At 60.8% G+C, this 21,850-nt stretch overlaps 1 protein-coding gene and 1 pseudogene across 1 annotated transcript; both read left to right on the plus strand.

Annotated features, from left to right (window-relative positions):
• Positions 1 to 7,878: 7,878 nt before the first annotated feature.
• On the plus strand, positions 7,879 to 11,817 carry LOC131495937 (left-right determination factor 1-like). Its single transcript, XM_058701110.1, has 4 exons — positions 7,879 to 8,613; positions 9,620 to 9,866; positions 10,212 to 10,454; positions 10,739 to 11,817. The coding sequence occupies exons 1-4, from the start codon at positions 8,364 to 8,366 to the stop codon at positions 11,094 to 11,096; spliced, it is 1,098 nt and encodes a 365-aa protein (XP_058557093.1). The 5' UTR covers positions 7,879 to 8,363; the 3' UTR covers positions 11,097 to 11,817.
• Positions 11,818 to 17,349: 5,532 nt separating this feature from the next.
• Positions 17,350 to 20,682, plus strand: LOC131495890 (pyrroline-5-carboxylate reductase 2-like; annotated as a pseudogene).
• The last annotated feature ends 1,168 nt before the right edge of the window (positions 20,683 to 21,850 follow it).

A 21,850-nucleotide genomic window follows, 5' to 3' on the forward strand; every position in this document is an offset into this window, starting at 1 on the left:
CACAGGGAGCCGGAGGGGCGAGGGCCTGTCTCCACCGAGCCTCCTCCCCTCCTGCCCCCTCCTCATCCCCTCTCCCACGACGGCTGGGACCAGAGGGGGGGTCAGTGACGCACTCAGCTTGCACGCGACATTCAGGAGGCTCCGGAAACTCAGGAGTCAAGATAAATACTGTCTTAGTTGAGAATTTCAAAAAATCAAAATGAATGCCAAAGTGTCACATTTGAAACTAAAACCAGAATGGGTCTCAGACTTTGGCTTCTGCGACATCCCGTTCGACTTCCATCTAGACAATTCCCAGGTTTCTACTTCCAGCCCTGACCTCCTCCCTCCAGCTGCGTCCTGGAGCTTCTGGAGAGTTCCACCTGGGGTCGCTGCCTTGGGTCCACGAGGGGTGAGCGAGCCCAGCTGGAGGCCGCCCTGCGGCCCTGACTGTGGTCCTGACCGCAACCCCCAGGGACCCTGGGCCAGAACCATCTAGCAAAGCCGTTCCTGGCCCCGTGGCCCGGCCTCCGTGAGATGGTACGTACGTGTTTGGTGTTTCGGCCACGAGCCTCAACACCAGGCACCTGTCCCTGGAGAGACTTGGGCAGACCCCTTGTCTTCCCGCGTGTCTTCCCAGGTGGCAGCTGTCCCCCGGGCTGCGAGCACCGGCTCGGCACGGGTGACCCCAGAGCAGACGCAGGACCCCTGCATTTATCTGGCGACACAACAGACCGTCTGCGGCCCCGGGGCCGAGGCGCCAGGCTTGCGTGTGCTGTTTACACGTTTGCAAAGCGACAGAGGGACCAAGTCACCCACGGGATTGTTGAAACTCTGAGGGGAGGATGGACTGCCGAGCGGGGGAGGGGCTGCACCTGGGGTTTTTGAGCGGGGCGTCCACCGGGTCGTGTAAGTTAACACACACACACACACACACACACACACACACACATCATGCGCACGCACGCACACCCCCCCCCCCAACTCGTCTCTTTATTTTTTTTCAACGTTTTTTTTTTTTTTTTTTTTTTATTTATTTTTGGGACAGAGAGAGACAGAGCATGAACGGGGGAGGGGCAGAGAGAGAGGGAGACACAGAATCGGAAACAGGCTCCAGGCTCCGAGCCATCAGCCCAGAGCCCGACGCGGGGCTCGAACTCACGGACCGCGAGATCGTGACCTGGCTGAAGTCGGACGCTTAACCGACTGCGCCATCCAGGCGCCCCCCAACTCGTCTCTTTAGAAACCCCACCAGCTCCCACCAGGAACCTCTTGGAGCCAAATGCTCAAGGGGCAGCAAGAGCCACGCAGGAAGCAACAGGTGTTCCCAGGAGGTGCGGGGGCTGCGCGGTGGCCCCGGTGTCACACTCCCTAATGAAGAGTGGGGAGTGGGGGAAGCAGGCCGGAGGGGACAAAAGGGCCAAAGCTCGTTTCCTTCCCCAGACAGCTCCTGACAAAAGGCTGCGGCCTCCCGGGGGCCCCCTGTGCCCTTAGCCCACCTGCCCCGTCCCCCCCGGAGAGCCCACACATCCTTCCTCCCCGCTATCAGCCGCCCTGCCGAGAGAGCCTCCCTGCTGCTGCTCCCGGGCTCTGGCTCCACATGACCGACTCGGTACCTGCCGCCTGGAAAATGTGACTGCCCGTCTAGGGGCGCCTGGGGGGCTCAGTCCGTTAAGCGTCCGACTTCGGCTCAGGTCACGATCTCGCGGTCTGGGGGTTCGAGCCCCCCATCGGGCTCTGCGCTGACAGCACAGAAACTTCCTGGGATTCTCTCTCCCTCTCTCTGCCCCTCCCCTGCTCATGCTCTCCTTCTCTCTCCCCAAATAAACAAATAAAGATTAAAAAAAAGAACTCGCCCACCCATGTATTCTCTCGTCCCTTCCTCCCTCCCCCTGCCCCCCATCCCCACCCCACCAACCCTGAGTGCCAGCTGTTTGCCAGGCACCGGGCTGGGCAGGATTACTGGTTCCAACCAGAGGCTGTCCGTCCCCGGCCAAGCTGATAACTCTGTCTGGCACCAGATTGCCAAGAGGGAGTGTCACCCGGTGTTCCCATGAGGGGTCAAGGGCATCCAGGGAACAGAGGGAGGACCGGGCAGGGAGAGAGGCGGTGGTCAGAGCACCAGCGAGGGGTTTTCATGAAGGAAGTGAACTTTATGTTACACCTGCCAGTGGAGACTGTCTCCAAGGCAAAGAAGAAACGGAGGGCCAGCCAGTAGCTGACCTTCCCCGGGCTGTTCTGTGAGAGGCCAGGGTGCTGCTGGTGGCAGGGGTGGGGGGGTGCGGGGAGCTGGGCTGGGCCTCGGGAGAGCCTCCAGGGGTGCTCGGGAGGAGGAACCTGGGTCTGTGTCACAGAAGTGACAGGCTGGGGGTCCCCCAGGCAGAGGCGCCATGGTTCAGACTTAGCACTGGCCTCCTGCTCCTGGGCCAGGGCTCTGGAAAGTGAAGATAGCCAGAAAGACAGAAAAGAGTTTTTTCGCAGGAGAGGGTGGTGGTGGAGAATACTTATTTATTTATGTTCTAAATGTGTATTCGTTTTTGAGACAGGGGCAGGGGCAGGGGGGACAGAGAGAGGGAGACACAGAATCCGAAGCAGGCTCCAGGCTCCGAGCTGTCAGCCCAGAGCCCGACGCGGGGCTCGAACTCACGAACCGCAAGATCATGACCTGAGCTGAAGTCAGTCACTTAACCGACTGAGCACCGCCCCCACCCCCCGCGCCCCGAGAATTAACAGAGATTTAGAGGGAAATGTTGACCCACAAGGTGTGAACTCCAGAGTGTTGAATAGGAACCTCCGTTTGCATAGATCGTGATTTTGTTTGGAGCGTTTAGAGAGAGAAACCCCTTTCTGTCCCTCTCTTCTTACTCTCGAACGCTCAGGTAAAGCCCAGAAAAGACCTCACGACAAAAATTCTTTTCCTTTTTTTTTTTTTCCTGAGCCCTTTCTTTCTTCTCTCAGGCAATCAGGAAGCCAAGGAATTGTCTGGAACGGGCCAGGTTACCATGCCCTTAATGGCAGAACAGATGTCGTCTCCCTCACAGGCCTGCTCTCACAGTCCCAGCCAGCCTCCCCCCTGCGTCTGTCGGATTCCTGGACCCTGTAGCCCAGCGAGGCACACTCAGGAGGCCTGGGGTCCAGCCGTCCATGATTTTGCAGCTTCCTGGGTGATTCCGGGCAGAAATCACCGCACCCCGGGGCTCGCCCACGGAATAAACCTGACCTGGGAGGGAAGGTGCCAGAACGGGGCAGGTGCGGGGCGGGGAGCCCTCCTGCAAAGCTCAGGGTGGCCCGCGCTGTGGCTCTACCACGGCCAAGCCGTGCAGAAAGACTGGGCCGGGCAGCACCGGGTCAGGGAGAGCCACCGCAGGAACCAAGGAGTCCCCGACGCAGAGGTCGGAGCCAGCCGGAAGGCTGGGCTGTGCACCGGCCACCCGAGGAGGAGGGAGGGGACTTGGGTCGTGTGCTGAGCCCGAGTGTGCATGCATAGGGGTGCGGAGTACTGCCTACCCTTGAACGATGTGGGGGGGGTCGGGGCGCCAACCCCTGTGCAGTCAAAATCTGCGTGGAACTTTCAACTTCCCCCCAGTTTAACCACCAATAAACAGCCTGCCGTGGACCAGAGCTTACGGACAGCATAGCTGGTGAACGTGTAGGTTGCATGTTCTGTGTGTTATATACCGTATTCTTTTTTTTTTTTTCAACGTTTTTTATTTATTTTTGGGACAGAGAGAGACAGAGCATGAATGGGGGAGGGGCAGAGAGAGAGGGAGACACAGAATCGGAAACAGGCTCCAGGCTCCGAGCCATCAGCCCAGAGCCCGACGCGGGGCTCGAACTCATGAGCCGAAGTCGGACGCTTAACCGACTGCGCCACCCAGGCGCCCCAATATACCGTATTCTTACAAGGAAGTAAGGCAGAGAAAGGAAAGTCACGAGAAAGGGGCACCGGGATCCTCAGTTGGTTAAGCATCTGACGTCGGCTCAGGTCATGATCTCATGGTTCGTGGGTTCGAGCCCCTGCGTCGGGCTCTGTGCTCATAGCTCGAAGCCTGGAGCCTGCTTCCGATTCTGTGCCTCCCTCTCTCTCTGCCCCTCCCCCGCTCAAGCTCGCGCTCTCTCTCTCTCACTCTCACTCTTTCATAAACAAACACACAAACCTGAAAAAAAAGGTCTTTACAGAACTGGAAACCTACAGTACAGGGTGGTAAGTGGCTTGGCCTTCTGCCTTACAAAGCCCCGGGGGAGCGAGGGCTGATTTCGACAGCTTTGTAAGTCTTCCTCCCACGAGGTCAGAAGAGGTGATTTCGTAGTTCTCCCCCTTTTCGAGCCCACTCTGACCCCACAGGCTGCCAGACCAGACTGTCCACAGGTCACAGTGTTTGCAGGGTGGGCCTGCTTCCCGGCTCCGCATGACAAAGGCCACCACCCTCCCTCCTGCTGGCTGATGAGTCCCTCGGAAAAAGCGTCCCAATCCACATTCGTGTTTTTTCTTTTTGGCCACTGGCTAATTGCCCAATTACTTTATTTCCCCAGCAGAACTTCAGTCGGCCTGGAATCCACATTCGGGACCAAAAGCCTGTGCCCAGGAAACCTCAGGAGTCAGGGGGGCTGCCTGTCTGTCTGCTTTTCTGTGGCCCCCGTCCAGTCCAAGCCCGACCCGGACTGACCGAGTCCCCAGCTCACTGGGGCCGCCGGGTGTGCCCTGCCGGCCTCAGCGTGAGGCAGGAGCTCTCAGCCTGGGAACTGGATGGCCTGGCTTCAACTGTCAGCCATCCGTGACTGTGCGAGTTTGGCCAAGTGGTCGCCTCTCTGAGCCTCGGTTTTCTTGGCTTTGAAAACGGGAGGTGGGGGTGGGGGAGAGGGGCGCCTGGAGGGGCTGCGTCGGGTAAGCTTGATCTGGGCTCAGGCTAGGATCTCCGGTTCATGAGATCGAACCCCGCATTGGGCTCTGTGCTGACAGTGCGGAGCCTGCTTGGGATTCTCTCTCTCCCCCTCTCTCTGCCTCTCCCTCTCTCTCTTTCAAAATAATAAACAAGTAAACATAAAAAATAAATAAAGTAAAACCGGGGGGCGGGCAGAATGGCCTGGACGGTGCATTTCAGCTCTCAGATCCCTGAGGCTACAGAGTACGGGGTGCGGGGGGAGAATTAGGGGCACCTTGTGGGGCAGTCCCTCTGGGGTGGGAGCTGAGGGCCCCCAGGCTCTCCCCTGAGGGAGGTCCCCACAATCCTGGAGAGCCACCTGCCCAGGTGCCCACGGCCCCCTGAGCACCCGGGCCCAGAAGCCCATTCCTCAGTCAGAGGTGCTGGGTGTTGACTCGCAGTCCAGTTCGCACTCAGGACTCGGCTCTAGAGTCTTCTCCGTGCTGGGAGGCCAGGCCAGTAGCACGGTGACAGGCCTGGGGGAGGCAGAGATTCCAGCAGAGGAAGGTCTGCAGGTCTTTCTGCTTGACTTTCTTCTTGGGAAAGTGAAGTTTCAGGGTAACCGGTCAGTTACCCCTGGTGCAAAAGGGACTTGGGGCACAGGGGGCTCCCAGAGGTGTCGGCGGGGGGGAGCATCCTGTCCGCTCACAGCAGCCTGTGACACCTCGTCCTTGCTGGAACCAGCACAGGGGCCCATCGGCCTCACCGCGAGGCTCCAGCCCCAGGGAGCTCCTGGGGCCGGGATGTTGGGGGCCCGGGGAGGGGTTCCCTGGCATGCAAGAGGCAGCCCAGGTGTTACTTCCTTGGCACCTACTGGCCAGTGATAAGCCACCGGGCTTCCGCTCACCCCGCGGCAAGGGTGATGGACCGTTGCATATTTATGGGACACCAGCTCAGAATAGCTGCCAGGACTAAGGGACACGGTCCCGCTTGCCTGGGAATGTGACACTTCTGCACCTTTTGGCCCAAATGTTTGCATCAAGTAAGTCCCTGCTAATCACTCACCAAGAAAAGTGACAGCTTCCCTTCTGCGGGAGAATGCACTTGGCCCAGAGCGAGCGGGAGGCCTGTGGGGCCGCTGGGGGGGGGGGGGGCGGGGAGGGAGGGGTGGCGCCTCGCCATGCAGGGGCGTTCAGACTATGGGAGACGTGAGCTCTGACATGGGCTCCTGCCTGTGAATTACACTAATTCTGCAGATGCGAGGCGGGTGGGGACGGGCGGGGGCGGTGGAGAAGGAGCTGAGGCCCCGATTCTCCTCTGGTCCGGCTGCTGCCGGGTTTCTGTCTTACCCTTCCACGTACCGGGGACATATGTGCCAAAACCCGTTTCCTTCCCTTCGGACGACCTCGGGCAAGCCAGGGAGCAGTGTCGTGGCTCAGTTTCTTTCCAAAACGGGGACAATAGGGCATCTGGGTGGCTCAGTCTCTTAAGGGTCCGACTTCAGCTCAGGTCACAATCTCGCAGTTCATGAGTTCAAGCCCTCTGTCGGGCTCTGTGCTGACAGCTCGGAGCCCGGAGCCTGCTTCGGATTCTGGGTCTCCCTCTCTCTCTGTCCCCTCCGTTCACGCTCTCTCTCTCTCAAAAGTGAATAATAACCATTAAAATTTTTTTTCGGTACTATCTTAAAGCTCTCGGCATAAGGAGAACAATTCTGTAACTACGTGTGGTGACCCATGTGAACCAGACTTACTGTGGGGAGCAGGTGGCCCAGTAAACAAATCAAGTCATTACTTTGTATACGTGAAACTAACAATGTTACATGTGGATTACACCGGAGTGTAAACAAAAGAGTTAATATGTGCAAAGCACTCAGAACGTGTGTAAGCCGCAGGCACTGTTACCATGAGGTTCACGATCAGTGTTATTATTCCTCCAGTTCTAAGCACCGCCCCCTCCCACCATTATTACAGGTTATTACATATTTCATATGCATACGCCCATGGTGGCAATTCCGCCCTTGAGCATGAGAAGTTTCTCTCTTCCTCTGCCTGGGATGTGTGGGAGCACAGAGGCAGGGGGGTGGCGTGGGAGACCTGTCAGTGACGCAGCGAACCTCAGAGGAGGCGGGGGGCTTCCTGGCTGCGGGGCCCCTTGGCGCTCAGGCACAGGCCGTGTCAGAACACTGGGCTATGAGGCCCACATGTTTCCTGCACCTCCCCAAATCCCCTGCGCCACACAGGGGCTTCTGGGGACAGATTTGGGCACTGGCCTCCTGGCCTCCAATGGCTGAGTGAGCCGGGACACCTTCCTTCCCTGGGCAGAGCTCTGGCTGCGTGTCGGGAGGGTACGCCTGCCGCCTCCGGCTGCTGTGAATCGTGTTCAGAGCTTAGAAGGCTTCCTGGCACACAGGGGGCACTCGAGAAACGATTGTTCTCGTTACTGGCATTTTTAGGAAAGCCGTGCCCTGGAGGTGCACTGGGTGGACAGGTGATCAGGGTGGCAAACCCTTATCGTGCACCCACTACTTGCCAGCGGCCGGGCTGAACATCCTCTGCGTGTTAATCCGTTTGATCTCCGGACCAGCCCTGTGAAGTAGACCGGATTGTTACCCATCCTTCAGATGAGGAAACTGAGGCACCGAGGCGTAAGGAACTTGCTGGCTATTAGACCCGCCCCATATTTGAACCCAGCCAGTCTCAACTGTGCGCTTTGTGGCACTGGGGGCTCCCACCCCCGTGGGCGCCATACCTGAGGCTGTGGGCAGGACGAGACTCTGGGCAGCTGTGGCCTCTGTTTTAGGGCATGGAGGGCCCCCAGAATGAAGTTCCTGCCTAAAGAGCTTCGAGTCTGTCATGTGACAGCAAACACTTGCAAAACTGCTCTTCCTGGGACCCCTGGAGAGCCGGTCCTGATGGTCCTGACTGCAGGGGCCTCCTCTGTCATGGACGGGACACAGTCTTCCCAGGGCCTGTGGAGGGGAGCCGGGGTGGGGGGGTGGGGGGCTGGCAGGGACAGAGAAAGGGGCAACATGGGTCCAGGGGCTTCTGGGGAAGCTCGCTGCAGGAACCCAGAGTCCTTCCTGCCTGATGACCAAACGGAGACCCACACTAGCCTCCAGGAGAGACTTAAACGGTCTCCTAATAGGACTCTCGTTCTCCCAGAATAGGCCCCCTTTTTCGCAGACTAGGACTGGGGCAGGGCCAGGGAAGTTCAACAGACACTAAAGTTATCACTGAGCTGCCCAGACAGCAATAGCCAGAGGCCCCGGGCTGGTGCGGCATCCAGACGGGCCTCTGTGCCCTTTCCAGACGGCCCCCTCCTCGAGGCCCAAGGACCGTCTGGCTGCTGAGCTCCCAGGAGGTCCGAGGGGTGTGACCTCCCCCCTCCGCCCGGGCCCAGCTCAGGGCTGCCTATAAAGCTGGCCCGGGCCCGGTCCTCCGCACACCGGGCTGGGACCCTCGCCGAGCCTCCTCGGGGGACGCGTGCGCTCTGACCCCCGCCCCCCCATCCCCGGGCGGCACCATGAGGCCCCTGTGGCTGTGCTGGGCGCTCTGGGCGCTGCCCCTGACGGGCCCCGGGGCCGCCCTGACCGGCGAGCAGGTGCGGGCCAGCCTGCTGCGGCAGCTGGGCCTCCGCGAGGCGCCCGTCCTGGACCAGCGCGACGTGGAGGGGCTGGTCACCCCGGCCCACGTGAGGGCCCAGTACGTGGCCCTGTTGCGGCGCAGTCACGGCGCCCACTCCCGCGGGAAGAGGTTCAGCCAGAGGGTCCGAGGTGAGGTCCCCCTCCCACCGCAGCCCGGTGCTCGTTGGGAGCGGGGAGGCTGAGGCCAGCGGGCCTGTCCCGGGGTGGCCGTCGTGGGGGTGGGGAGCTCCACGGGACTGTGAGCGTGGCTGCATCTGGGGCCCTGGGCTCCGTCTGCACCAGGGGCCCCACTGGCAGAGGCGAGGCAGGAACGACACCCTCGTGGGTGCAGAAGCCCCGTGGGAGGAGGGGAGACAGAGAAAGGGGACTTGGGGCTAGTGACAGGGAGGATGGCCTTGGCCGGTCAGGCGCCTGGAGGCCTGGGGACGAGGAGGCTGGTCCTGAACGCTCTGCAGAGCTGACCGCTGGCGGCCACGTGGCCCGTGGTCAGGTGGCCCCACCGTCAGCCCGGAGCCTCAGGCGTTGGGGACATGGGGCCTGGTGCCTCTGGGGAACAGGAGCTGGCAACAGGCCCCAGGTGCCTCTTCCTCCGGTTGGGGACATTTCACTGGGCAGGAGCCCCTCAGGCAGGGAGTGGAGAGGAAGTCGGGGCTCTTGCCCTCCCTCCTGGAAAGGCCACTCTCAGCTGGTGACCACAGATATCCACGGTGGCTCTCTGCCTCCCTCTCTCCGCTGGCCCTCCCACTTTAGCTGAGCGCCTTCCCCTAAAGAAGGCTGCGTGTCGGGGCGCCTGGGGGGCTCAGTCGGTGAAGCGTCTGACTCTCGGTTTTGGCTCAGGTCGTGATCTCGGGGTTCGTGGGATCGAGTCCCACGTCAGGCTCTGCGCTGTCAGCACGGAGCCTGCTTGGGAGTCCCTCTCTCCCTCGCTCTCTGCCCCTCTCCCTCTTGGACTCGCTCTCTCTGTCTCTCTATGAAAATAAATAAATAAACTTTAAAAAAAAAAAAAAGGCGGCTGTGCAGGTGAGGCCCCGCCCCCACCTCTCCCTGCCTTCCTGGGGGATTCTGCTCACTGGCTCTGGGCCCCGCGCCCTCCCAGCGGGCCTGACCTGCCTGCTGACCCTGCTCCCGTCCCCAGAGGTGGCGGGCAGGTTGCTGGCGGCCGAGGCCTCCACGCACGTGCTGGTGTTCGGCATGGAGGGGCGCCTGCCGCCCAACAGCGAGCTGGTGCAGGCCGTGCTGCGCCTCTTCCAGGAGCCGGTCCCCAAAGCGGCGCTGCGCAGGCTCGAGCGGCTGTCCCCGCACGGCGCCCGCGCCCGCGTCACCGTCGAGTGGCTGCGCATCCACGAGGACAGCTCGAACCGCACCTACCTGGTGGACTCCAGGTGGGGAGGCCGTGGCCGGGCTGCCAGTGGGGAGGGGAGGGGAAGGGGGCGCAGGTGGGCCCAGCAAGGCAGGGTGGGTGGGGGTTGGCGGGGAGTGGGGGGGGGAGGGGGACTGTTGGAGTGGGGACGGGGTGGGTGGGCCCCGTGGGGGGGAAGGGGGAGGTGGAGGGGGCTGGAGGGGGAGAAGGGGAGGGTGGCATGTGGCCTAGTGTGGGGGAGGGGGGGAGAGAAGAGGGGGAGGGGAGGGGGAGGGGGCAGGTGGGCCCAGTGTGTGGGGGGGGGCAGGCTCCCCCCAGGGGGTGTCCCCAGCCCCAGCTCAGGCCCCCGTCTCCACGGGTGTCGCAGGCTGGTGTCCCTCCAGGGGAGTGGTTGGAAGGCCTTCGACGTGACCGAGGCCGTGAACTTCTGGCGCCAGCTGGGCCGGTCTGGGCAGCCGCTGCTGCTGCAGGTGTCCGTGCAGAGGGCGCACCTGGGCCCGCGGGCCTCGGGCGCCCACACGCTGCTCCGCTTCGCGTCCCAGGGCCAGGAGGGCACGGGGCAGGGCGAGCCCCAGCTGGAGCTGCACACCCTGGGCCTCGGGGCCTACGGGTAGGCGCCTGGGCCCTCGGGGGCCCCCACGAACGGGCGGGTTGGCGTGCGGTCTCCCAGGGGCGCCGTGGGAATCAACGGACGCGGGGTTCCCCCCCCCCCCCCCCCCCCCCCGTCCCGGGACTAAGGCCACGTACTGCGCAGGGTCTGGTTATTGGTGGTTCCCCGTCCGCGGCGCAAACCCCAGCCTGTGCAACGTGACGAGAGCTGGCGGTAAATCTCCCTCCCGGGTGCCCTCCCAGGCCCGTGACCTCAGCTGACCTGCGCCCCTCCCGTCCCCGCAGAGCTCAGGGCGACTGCGACCCTGAGGCGACGGAGGGCGCCCGCTGCTGCCGCCAGGAGACCTACGTTGACCTGCGGGGCATGCGGTGGGCCGAGAACTGGGTCCTGGAGCCCCCGGGCTTCCTGGCCTACGAGTGTGTGGGCGCGTGCCAGCAGCCCCCGGAGCCCCCGACCTTCAGGCGGCCGTTCCCGGGGCCAAGACAGTGCGTCGCCTCGGAGACGACCTCGCTGCCCCTGATCGTGGGCGTCAAGGAGGGCGGCAGGCCCAGGCCCCAGGTGGTCAGCCTGCCCAACATGAGGGTGGAGAAGTGCAGCTGCGCGTGGGACGGGGCGCCCGTGCCCAGGAGGCTGGGGCCTTAGGGCTGGCCGTGGCCACCGAGGTCTCCGATGGACCCGTGCACCGCCCGGGGCCTTGGTGCAGATCTTCCAATTTAGCACCATAGCCCTGGCCCCTGCGGTAACTTTCCTGCCTACGTGCCCCTCCCCCTGTCCTCCTGTCCCTCCGTCACCCCAAGCACTTACAGGAGTAACTAATGCAGCGGGATTGCCAAATTCCAGAAGGAATCCCAGACTGCTCTGTAGAGGATGTAGCCAAGCACGGACAGATGGTCAGCCGGGACCTTCTCTGGCAAATTCGCAACGAAGCTTGGGGACAACACACCCCAATGATGAGAATGGGAGAAACAGACTGATTTACTCTATGGCAGGAGGGATTAAAACACAACCAAAAACTTCCCGTTTCCCCTACAACCGTTTCCCCAACACGTTGACCCATTCTGGACTTTTGTAAACGCCCTTGGGTCCCCCGCTCCCTGGGAGATGGCTGGGAGGGAGGACGAGGGGCGTCCGGCTGGGGGCAGTGGGCAGGGACCCAGGACACCTGGTTTCTGGAGCCAGCAGGGCCACACCTGTGACCTCAGGCAGATGGGGCAGCCTTTGGGCCACCGGGTTCCTCTGAAAAAGGAGGAGGTGGGAATGAGCTGTAAGAGTCATTACCCTCTGGGGCAGGGAGCCCTGCCCTCACCCGCACCTCCCCAGACCCGGCTTTGCCTGTGCAAAGTTAGCTTCTTTCCCCACCCCCGTTTTAGAGATTTTACCACCAGAACCCACGCGTGTTTCCTTTTTTAAAACAAATGTAGCAAAAACAATGGAGTGTCCACCCAAAGAAAATAAAGTGATGTTTCACTGGGTCTCTGCGGTTCGTTGTTTCTAGCACTCTTTACACAAGACGAACGGGGGCGGTAACAGGGAACCAGGTCACGTGATGACATGAAGAGAGGGGGTGACAGACCCCCAACCTCTGGGGTGCCGAAGACAGAAATCGCCAAGTTTGGACTACATTTTGTTTGTGTGTCCTCCCCGGAGTCTCATTCCAAAACTAGTAAACTAGATCGCTCACATGTGCCTCCGCTTTAGAAAGCACGTCTGGGGGGCTCAGTCGGTTAAGCGTCCGACTTCAGCTCAGAGCACGATCTCGTGGTTCGTGGGTTCGAGCCCCGCGTCGGGCTCGCTGCTGTCAGAGCAGAGCCTGCTTGGGATCCTCCGTTCCCCTCGGTCTCTGCCCCTCCCCACTTGTGCTCTCTCTCTCAAAAATAAATAAACATAAAAAAAAGAAAGAATTTAACTCTTATGGGGACACGGCACGGGGTGACAGTGGTGGGGCAGGCAAGCTAACACGTCCTGAGCGCTCCCCATAAACCAGGCCACCTTGTATACGTGACAGCACTTAATTCCTGCAACGGATTCCTTGAGGTAGGTATTATTAGTCCCATTTTTCAGGTGAAGAAATCAAGACCGAGGCGATGCAGATCTGTGGAGAATGCGTTATAAAGCTCCTTCCCGCTGCAAGCCCCAGGAAGCGTGCCGGGCTGACGACCCGGGCATTAGTCACCGGGTCATTTGGAAGCTGCCACATCGGGCAGTCCCCCTGCATTCACCTTTCCCAGTCAGCTGGAGTCCCTTCTGCATGGCTGTTGAAGATCTGGGACTCAGTTTACCCGCAGAGCTAACGAAGAACAACTGGACGGTGGAGGGGAAGGTGGCGTTAGTCTCTGGACAGCCAGGGTCTGAGGACGTGGCAGGCATACCGTTGGAGGTGGGGAGGGAGGCCGTGGCTCTGACCCAGAGATGGCTAGGTCACCTCCAGAAGACAGCCTTCCGCGTGGGATGCTGTGGGCACCAGGCACAGCTGTTTTCTCTACAGGAAGGATATCATACCCTTCTAAAGAATCCTACCAGCTACTCCGTGACCTCTCCGTGGCTCTAAATGACCTGTGGACCCCCAGCCAGTCACACTCCATCAGGGGCAGGGACGAGTCTGTTCGCATCATCCGATGTGAGCTAAAAAACAAATCCAGGAGATTGACTCTGTTTCAAAATGTAAGGACGTGTTCATCAGCGCAGGGAGACAGTGCGGGAGACAGAATATTCTCCCCGAGTACATCCAACCCCCCCAGTCCTTGGAGCCCGTTAGGTTACATGTCAAATGGGATTTTGAAGATGGGATTAAGGTTACAGACCTCACAATGAGGAGGTGATCTTGGATGACCCAAGTATATCTGATCTTATCACATGAGTCCTTCAAAGCAGAGAACTTTCTCTGGCTGGAGGCACAGAGATGAGGCTACTTGGGAAGGTCAATGAGAGGACGTGACTGCCAGTTGACCTGTGAGCTGGACCCGGGCAATGGAGGCGCCTCACCTCCTCTCCTGTCCTTGCAATGTGGCCCCGGGACCCCTCTCCGGGAAGCTGCCCCAAGGACGGCCTTGAGACAGAGATGTGGCGCCGGGACCATCTGGAGGGTATGGGTGACCGAACCCCGTTGCGGCCGCTCTGTGACCTGTTAGGACGTGGCGGGCAGGTGCGGGGGTCCAGCGTCCTGCAGCCCCAAGACAGGCCTCATAGGTCAGTTCCCTGTGTTCACAGCACCTGCCCCCTGCCCCCTGCCCACCTGGAGCGGCCTCTTTCCTCTGTCCCTCCCTGTCCTCCGTGTTGGGGGGCCGGACTCAGATCACAGCCGGGAGCTGCCAGCAGGGTGGGAACCAATAGAGGCAGAAGAGGAAGTCCCAAAGACTTGAAGTGGGGAGCCTGGGTGGCATCCGATTCCTAACTTTGGCTCGGGTCACGATCCCATGTCAAGCCCTGCATCGGGGTCTGCGCAGACAGCATGGAGCCTGCCTGGGACTCTCTCTCTCTCTCTGTGCCCCTCTCCCGCTCACACCCCCACTCTCTCTCAACATAAATAAACACTAAAAAAAAAAAAGAAATCAGACGCAGATGTAATACGTGCCCGATTTGTCAGCCAAAGAGGCGTCGAGCTATACTCCGAAGAGTCACGTGGGATCTCTTTAGGTGGTGGGATTAAAAGCAATGATCGTTTTTCCCTTTGATCACACTACATTTTTCTTTCTACAGCCAACACGAATTGCTGGATTGCTGGAAGAACTGCACGCACAGTGTGCTTTCCTGGAGAACCTCCTCAGTCAGGAAGGGTTGGGGGCAAGGGCTCTGCCACAGGGTTAGCGGGAAGCAGTTCAGAATCCTCCCTGGGTCATGTGTGGGTCACGTCCATTCCTAGAACATGGGAGCCTGCTCATGAGGCCAGGAAGGAGGGCCCCTGGGATAAGCACCTGGACAAGTGGGGGCACTTTGTCAGGGAAGGGGGGCGGGCGCTGTGGGGAGGGAGGAGGGGGGAGGGGCCTCAGCAGCTGAAACCCCCTGAATGGAGGAGGAGGTAGGGGTGAGGGAGGGAGGAGGGGAGGGTGGCCGTCACGGGGAGCCTTTAAAGCCACTACCATGTTACGGCGCCTGGGTGGCTCAGTCGGTTAAGCGTCCGACTTGGGCTCAGGTCATGATCTTACGGTTCGTGGGTTCGAGCCCCACGTCAGGTTCTGTGCTGACAGCTCGGAGGCTGGAGCCTGGAGCCTGCTTGGGATTCTGTGTCTCCCTCTCTCTGCCCCTCCCCTGCCCATACTCTGTCTGTCTGTCTCTCTCTCAAAAATAAATATTAAAAAACATGGGGTGCCTGGGTGGCTCAGTCGGTTGAGCGTCCGGCTTTGGCTCAGGTCATGATCTTGCAGCTTGTGAGTTCGAGCCCCGCGTCAGGCTCTGTGCTGGCAGCTCAGAGCCTGGAGCCTGTTTCAGATTCTGTATCTCCCTCTCTCTCTGCCCCTCCCCTGCTCATGCTCTGTCTCTCTCTGTCTCAAAAATAAATAAACGTTAAAATAAAAAAAATTTTTTTAAATATTAAAAAACAAAAGCCACTAACCACATGTAACTAAGGAAATAACCAAAGAGTTAGGCAAAGGTTTCCTCACAGTAGTGTGAATAATTTTAAAAACCGATGTAAGTTTGTGAGGACAGGGACTTGGCTTTGCCAATGGCTGTTCCCCAGAACCTGGCTTGGTAGGCATCTGTGCAATGAATGGACCTCACTCTGACCTTTGGGACAGCGGTTACATCTGTGTGGCGCGTCCACATAATGGAATGCCAAGTAGTCACTAAGATCTTGTTTCAAATAACTTTTCAGTGGCATTGGGAAATGCTTACTACGTATCTAGTATAGAAATTTCAAGACTGTTACGTTTATCATTTATTTCCAAAGATGGAAAAGTCTATACGCCTGTAAAATAAAACGTTAAGGAAATACACCAACAATGTTTCCAAAAAACTATCCCTAGGAAGTGTGATTGTAGGTGATTTTGACCCTTTTTAACTTTTACTGTTTTTGTATTTCCCGTATTTTCCTCAATATGCATGTATTCCTTTCTTTTTTGAGAGAGAGAGAGAGAGAGAGAGAGAGAGCGCGCGCGCCGGAGCAGGGGAGGGGCAGAAGGAGAAAGAGAAATCTTGAGGTTTCAGGCCCAGCGAGGAGCTCCATCTCAAGAGGTGGTGAGATCATGACCAGAGCGGAAATCAAGAGTCTGATTGACCTGAACCCCCCAGGCACCCCTGCCTGTATTCCTTTTCTAATCAGAAAAAGTTATGGGGCACCTGGGGGCACTCAGTCTGGTTAAGCATCCGACATCACTCAGGTCATGATCTCACCGTTCTGGGTTCAAGCCCCAAGTTGGGCTCTGTGCTGACAGCTCAGAGCCTGAAGCCTGCTTCAGATTCTGTGTCTCCCTCTCCCTCTGCCCCTCCCCTGCCCAGGCTCTGTCCCTCTCAACCTCAAAAATAAGTAAACATTAAAAAAAATAAAAACAAATAAAAACTTTTAATATAAAAATAGTGAACATTTGGCCTGCACCTTTAAGGGTGCAAGAACTGAGAGGGTGGGGCCTGCTCAGGGGGAGCAGGTAGAGGAAGCTCCCAGCCCAGGGAGGGGTGCAGGGAGGGGGCAGGGGCGGGGCTGCGGAACCGCCGGCAGACCGGGGCTGGGGAGGCCACGGTCTCTCCCGCTCCTGCGAACCCTTCAGGGATGCTGCGTTCTTCCTCCGTATTTTTTGTCACCCGGTCCCCGAGGCCCCTTACTTACACCTTTACTGCGGATGGAAGTGGAAACCGCCGGTGTGTGGGGCGTATACACCGAGTGGTGGGGTGGCAGAGGCATAGACCTCCCTGTACTTGGCGGGGCCCTACCTGTACCCAGGGCGCAGGGGGCGAGAGTACCCGGCCCTGGGGGTCCCAGACAGACCAGATTCGGCTGCTGGCCACGCACAAAATCAAAGGCAGAGAGAGACGGATGGTGGGGAAACAGGAAAGGAATTTATTTCGGTGAGACCACCACCCGGAGACTGCAGACTAGGGTCTCAAAGACCGTCTCCAAAGTGCTCAAAGCATGTCCAGGTTCATATAAAGAAAGTGTGGGACACAGGTCGTGGGTCCGAGCAGGTGGGCAGTGAAGGTCAGGTCACCACGGTCTTGGGGTCGGACACCAGGCTCAGGGCGGTCCCTGCGCTCCAGGGGGAAGTCTCGGTTCCCACGGGGGACGCTCTGCCCGCAGGTGGGTGCCTGGGTGATCAACCGGGAAGGGCGAATTAGGAAGCACAGACGGCGGTCGACCGGCAGGGGGCTGGCCGCCTCCCTACTTCAGGAGTCCATCCTCCCAAGCACCGGAAAGGAGCCTATCCACCACGCCTCGGGACCAGTTCCTGGGAGCCCTGCAGGTTCCAGCCGAGGACCGGCTGCTCGGCCACCACGCCCGCGGGCCGGGAGCGAGCGGGCAGCTGGAGCTTCCAGCGGCAGCCCCGCTCAGCCGGGTGCGCGCCGCCGCTAGCCGGCCCGATCCCCGCCCCATTCATCCCTGCAACCCGGTGACGCCTCCCGCCCACAGTCGGCGGCGCCGGTCCGCCCCAGGCACAACTCTGGCCACACTTCCGCCTGACCCGCGCCCGGAACCCCCGGACGCCTGGAGGAGCCCCCAGACGAACACGCCAGCTGGGGACGCGACTTCCGGCCTCCGCTCCGGAGGTTCCGACCGCCCAATCCCGGACGCAAGGGGCGGGCACACGGCCCGAGCTCCCAGCCGCGGACTGGTCCGTCCGAGGTTCTGGCCGCGGACTGGTCCGTCGAGCTTCTGGCCGCGGATTGGCCGCCCTCGCGGCGCCGTCTGCCGCGGAGGCAGTGGGGAGGGGTCCCGAAGCCGCCGGAAGCCCCGCGGGTCTGGCTTCCGGGGCGCGCGCGGGCCTCTGGGGCTCTGTCGGCCCAGCGTCGTGCAGCTCCCGGGTGGCGCCGAGCCCCTTCCCGCGGTCATGAGCGTGGGCTTCATCGGCGCGGGCCAGCTGGCCTGTGCGCTGGCGCGGGGCTTCACGGCCGCAGGTGAGCGCGCGGGGGCGGACGGGCCGCAGCCCAGTCCGGGACTCCCGGGGGCGCCGGCTGACGGGTCCCGTTCTCCGCAGGCATCCTGTCGGCCCACAGGATCATAGCCAGCTCCCCGGAAATGGACCTGCCCACCGTGTCCTCGCTCCGGGTAGGCGGGGCCGGGGAGGCCGGGGCCGAGGGGCGGGCGAGGGGGCGGACGGCGCGGGGTGGGCCCGACACTGATGGAGGCCGAGGTGTGCTAAGCGCCCGGCACACTGATGCGCGGCGAACAAACTGCCTAATTCACCTGCTGGCAGTGCGACGCTAAGGTGCTCAACCACGCTGAGCCTCAGTTTCCTCTTTTGCAAAGCGGAGCCCACGGTAGCCCCTTTTCGGAGTTATTCTGAGGCACGAGTGATCGCTGGGAAAGCTGGCTGAGTTAGTTCTTCACCCTAAATCTGGGCAGCTCCCAGAACTGGAGGGCCCCGGTTTTCAGTTCGGAGTCCAAAGCGGAGGGGTGACCTCCGGGTCGCCCCTGGACCACGCGGAGACCGCGCGGCCTGGCGAACAGGTGTCCATTCATGGTCCAAGGCTGGACCCAACTCCTCTGTCTCCCACTGGCGCTCCCGGTTCACCTTTCCCTTTGCCTGCGCCTCTTTCCATGCGAACCCCTGGATGGGAGACAGCTGTTTCCTGGCTGCCTCGGAGAAGCTGGTCCGTATCTGGTATTTAGCTCGCCCGCCTAGTAGTGGAACCGGGGACTTCGGGCCCCTGGGGGGAGGGGCAGACTCCCCAAGGGACAGGAATTCCAGGCTGCAGGGGCAGAGTGGGTTTGGCAGGGGCTCGCTTGCTCCCGGAGAGGACCTGGGCCCAGCGAGGCCGCCCCGCGCCCTGAGCCTGGACCATCTCCTCCTGCAGAAGATGGGCGTGAACCTGACCCGGAGCAACAAGGAGACGGTGAGGCACAGTGACGTCCTGTTCCTGGCCGTGAAGCCGCACATCATCCCCTTCATCCTGGACGAGATCGGGGCGGACGTGCAGGCCAGGCACATCGTGGTCTCCTGTGCTGCCGGTGTCACCATCAGCTCTGTGGAGAAGGTGCCCCCTCTCTTCCCCGGGGTGCTCCTGTGGGAGGGGGCGGGGTGCCGGTGGAAGCTGCGCCGCAGAGACTCACTTGGGCATCTTCCGCGTCCCAGAAGCTGATGGCGTTCCAGCCGGCCCCCAAGGTGATTCGCTGCATGACCAACACGCCCGTGGTGGTGCGGGAGGGCGCCACGGTGTACGCCACGGGCACCCACGCCCTGGTGGAGGACGGGCAGCTTCTGGAACAGCTCATGAGCAGCGTGGGCTTCTGCACCGAGGTGGAGGAGGACCTGATCGACGCTGTCACCGGGCTCAGCGGCAGCGGGCCTGCCTACGTGAGGCCCTCTGGGGACGGAGGGTGGCAGGCGGGCTGTAGGCAGACTGGGGCTGGGGGCGTGGCCAGCTAGCGGAGGAGGTCAGCCTCTGCGGCCAGTTCTGGTCGCCAGTTCCGGTCACCCGGAGAGTGGGCCCTAGGGAATGCCCCGAGTGCCTGCTGCCCTGGGGCTCAGCGAGTGTCCCCGCAGGCATTCATGGCCCTGGACGTGCTGGCTGATGGCGGGGTGAAGATGGGCCTGCCCCGGCGCCTGGCCGTCCGACTGGGGGCCCAGGCCCTGCTGGTTGGTATCTACACGCTGCACGTTCTGGACCGGGGTGTGGGATGGGGGTTCCGTGGGTCCCTGAACTGGGGGTGGGGCACGGTGGGGAAGCCGGGGTAAGGCTGGGGAAGGGCGGGGCTGGTGTGGGGAAGGGTGGAAGTTCCGAAGGCCCACCGGCCGCTCCCGCCCCCCCTCCTTCCCTCCCGCCCCAGGGCGCTGCCAAGATGCTGCTGGCGTCAGAGCAGCACCCTGGCCAGCTCAAGGACAACGTGTGCTCGCCCGGGGTGCCACCATCCACGCCCTGCACTTCCTAGAGAGCGGGGGCTTCCGCTCCCTGCTCATCAACGCCGTGGAGGCCTCCTATATCCGAACACGGTGGGTTAATCTCCCCGTGGCCCGTGGGCCAGCCCCGTCGGGCAGATCCTGCCGTCCCTGGTCCATTAGCGGCGTCAGAGTCTGTGCTCCGGTCAGAGCCACGGTTCATTAGACTTGATTCAGCTGAGAGTTTGCAGGCCTTACTTCGCTAATGCCCACCGTGGCCGTGGTGGTGGGGTGGCTGTGATCTATCAGGGTGAGGAAGGTGGGGCTCAGAGACGACGTCCCCAAGCTCAGGCGGCCAGTACGTGGTGGAGGCAGGGCCGGGGAAGCGTTGACTCCAAACCCGGGGCTTTTCCATGCCGACTCCTCCTGTGACCGCAGGCACCGTGGGGAGCTGCACACCTGGTGGTGACTCACACGTAGCTAAAGAGCACTTCTGAGAAGCTTCCGGGCGTGTTTGATCTGGGGGCTTGTGGTTTGGGGCGGGCTCGGGTTCTTGGGGGCCCGGGGTCGTGCGCACCGGGTGGCCTCGTGAAGCTCGGGCTCCCGTAACCCCCGCGGGGTTCTGTCCATAGGGAGTTGCAGTCCATGGCCGACCAGGAGAAGATCTCCCCGGCCGCACTCAAGAAGACCCTCCTGGACAGAGTGAAGCTGGAGTCCCCCACGGTGTCCACGCTGACCCATTCCAACTCCGGGAAGCTCCTGACGAGAAACCCGGCCCCTGGAGGCAAGAAGGAGTGAGGCCACCAGGCCTCCGATCCCCGAGGGGCTGTGCAGGACCGGGTTCGGCTCCCTAGTGTGCAGGGCCTTGTGACGAATCCTCCTCAGACGTTTTCAGGCCGGGCCACGCTGGTTTCCCATCCCGTCTGTGGGACGCTGCTCCGGGGGTTGATGCCGGCGGTGGGTGGGGGCGGTCCCGAGTCCCACTCGGCAAGAAGGTCTGCAGACCTGCAGCCGACGGCTCCTTCGGTCACGTCCTCCAGCCGGAGCCTGAGGCAGGGTTGGCCTGCTGCCGGGTTGAGGACACAGAGGTACAAACGTGAGCGGGGCTGTTCGCTTTGAGTTACAGACGGGAAAGGTACGAGCAACTTAAAATTGTTCCAATTAGAAAAGTGCGCAGATATTTAACTCGCCTGCCCTAGGTGTCCCATGGAACAAAGTGTTCTCTGGTTTGCTGTTTAGTTGCTTGAATAAAGTTTTATTTTGTATTTCCCTGCTTTTTTTTTTTTTTTTTTACACGAGCTCTACCCTCCACGTGGGGCTTGAACTCTCGACCCCAAAGTCAGTAGTTGTGCACGTCCTAGCAGCCGGGCCAGCCAGGCGCCCCTCTTCTCTTGTTTTTTTATGCTTAATATTAATTTCTTCTAGGGAACTCCAGGACCTTACTGGGTGCCCCCACCCTTCTGTGGGGAGCACTGTCTAAAGACAAGAAATTGTGGGCTAGACCCTGAGAGCTGGAAAGATACTCTGCTCCGTCCCGGCCCCTGGGAGCAGGTCAGGAGATTGTTCTAGAATGGACCAGAGCTCATGGCAGAGAAGAGCCTAGTGGCTGGGGTGCAGGAAGGGAGGGCAGGAGCCCAGACACAAAGGTGGAAGCTGCCAGCTCTGTCGGGCCTCTTACCTGCTGAACGCTGGGTCCAGACAAGCGCTCTCTGTGGGGGGAATGATTTTTCTCTCACCTTACACAAGATGCCGAGGCCCAGGGGCAGCTCTCATGGAGCCGCTGGTCGCTGGTGGGGCCGAGGCTGGGTGTGCCGTCCACACAGCCGGACTGAACTGCGGTTTCCCCATGCAGGCCAGTGTCCCTCGCGCGTGTCCCCAGGGGCTGGCCGCCTGTGGCATTGGCATCAGCGTCGCTGGGTTCAAGTCTTGGTTTTTGCCAATCCCCCCCCCCCGCCACTGCCAATTTGCTGGTAGTTTATTTTTACTTTAATTCCATCTAGTTGACCTACAGTCGTATTCGTTTCAAGTGTACGACGTAGGGATTTGGCACGTCCATCCGTCGCCGGGTGCCCATCGCGACAAGTGCACTAGTCCTCCCACTTTCAGCTGGGCAACCGGGAGATGTTAGCGAGTCCGGTGTGCAGGTCTCATCCTGTAAATAGGGGATCACGCTTCACCGAAAGGTTCCGGCGGGTGTGCAGTGAGACCTTGCGGAGTGGTCCAGCACGCGGTCTAGAACATGGTGGGCCCCTCGCGTGAGTCAGACCGCCGGGCTTCGACTCCAGACCCGAGAGCCTGTGGGCCAGGTTCGTCCCTGTGGGGCCAGAGTGATAGGCTCAACCCTGCTAAAAACCTGGGGCGCCTGGGGGGCTCAGTCGATAAAGTGTCCAACTTGGGCTCAGGTCACGATCTCACAGTTTGTAGGTTCGAGCC

This window comes from Neofelis nebulosa, chromosome 15 (genome assembly GCF_028018385.1).
Source record: "Neofelis nebulosa isolate mNeoNeb1 chromosome 15, mNeoNeb1.pri, whole genome shotgun sequence".
NCBI lineage: Eukaryota > Metazoa > Chordata > Mammalia > Carnivora > Felidae > Neofelis > Neofelis nebulosa.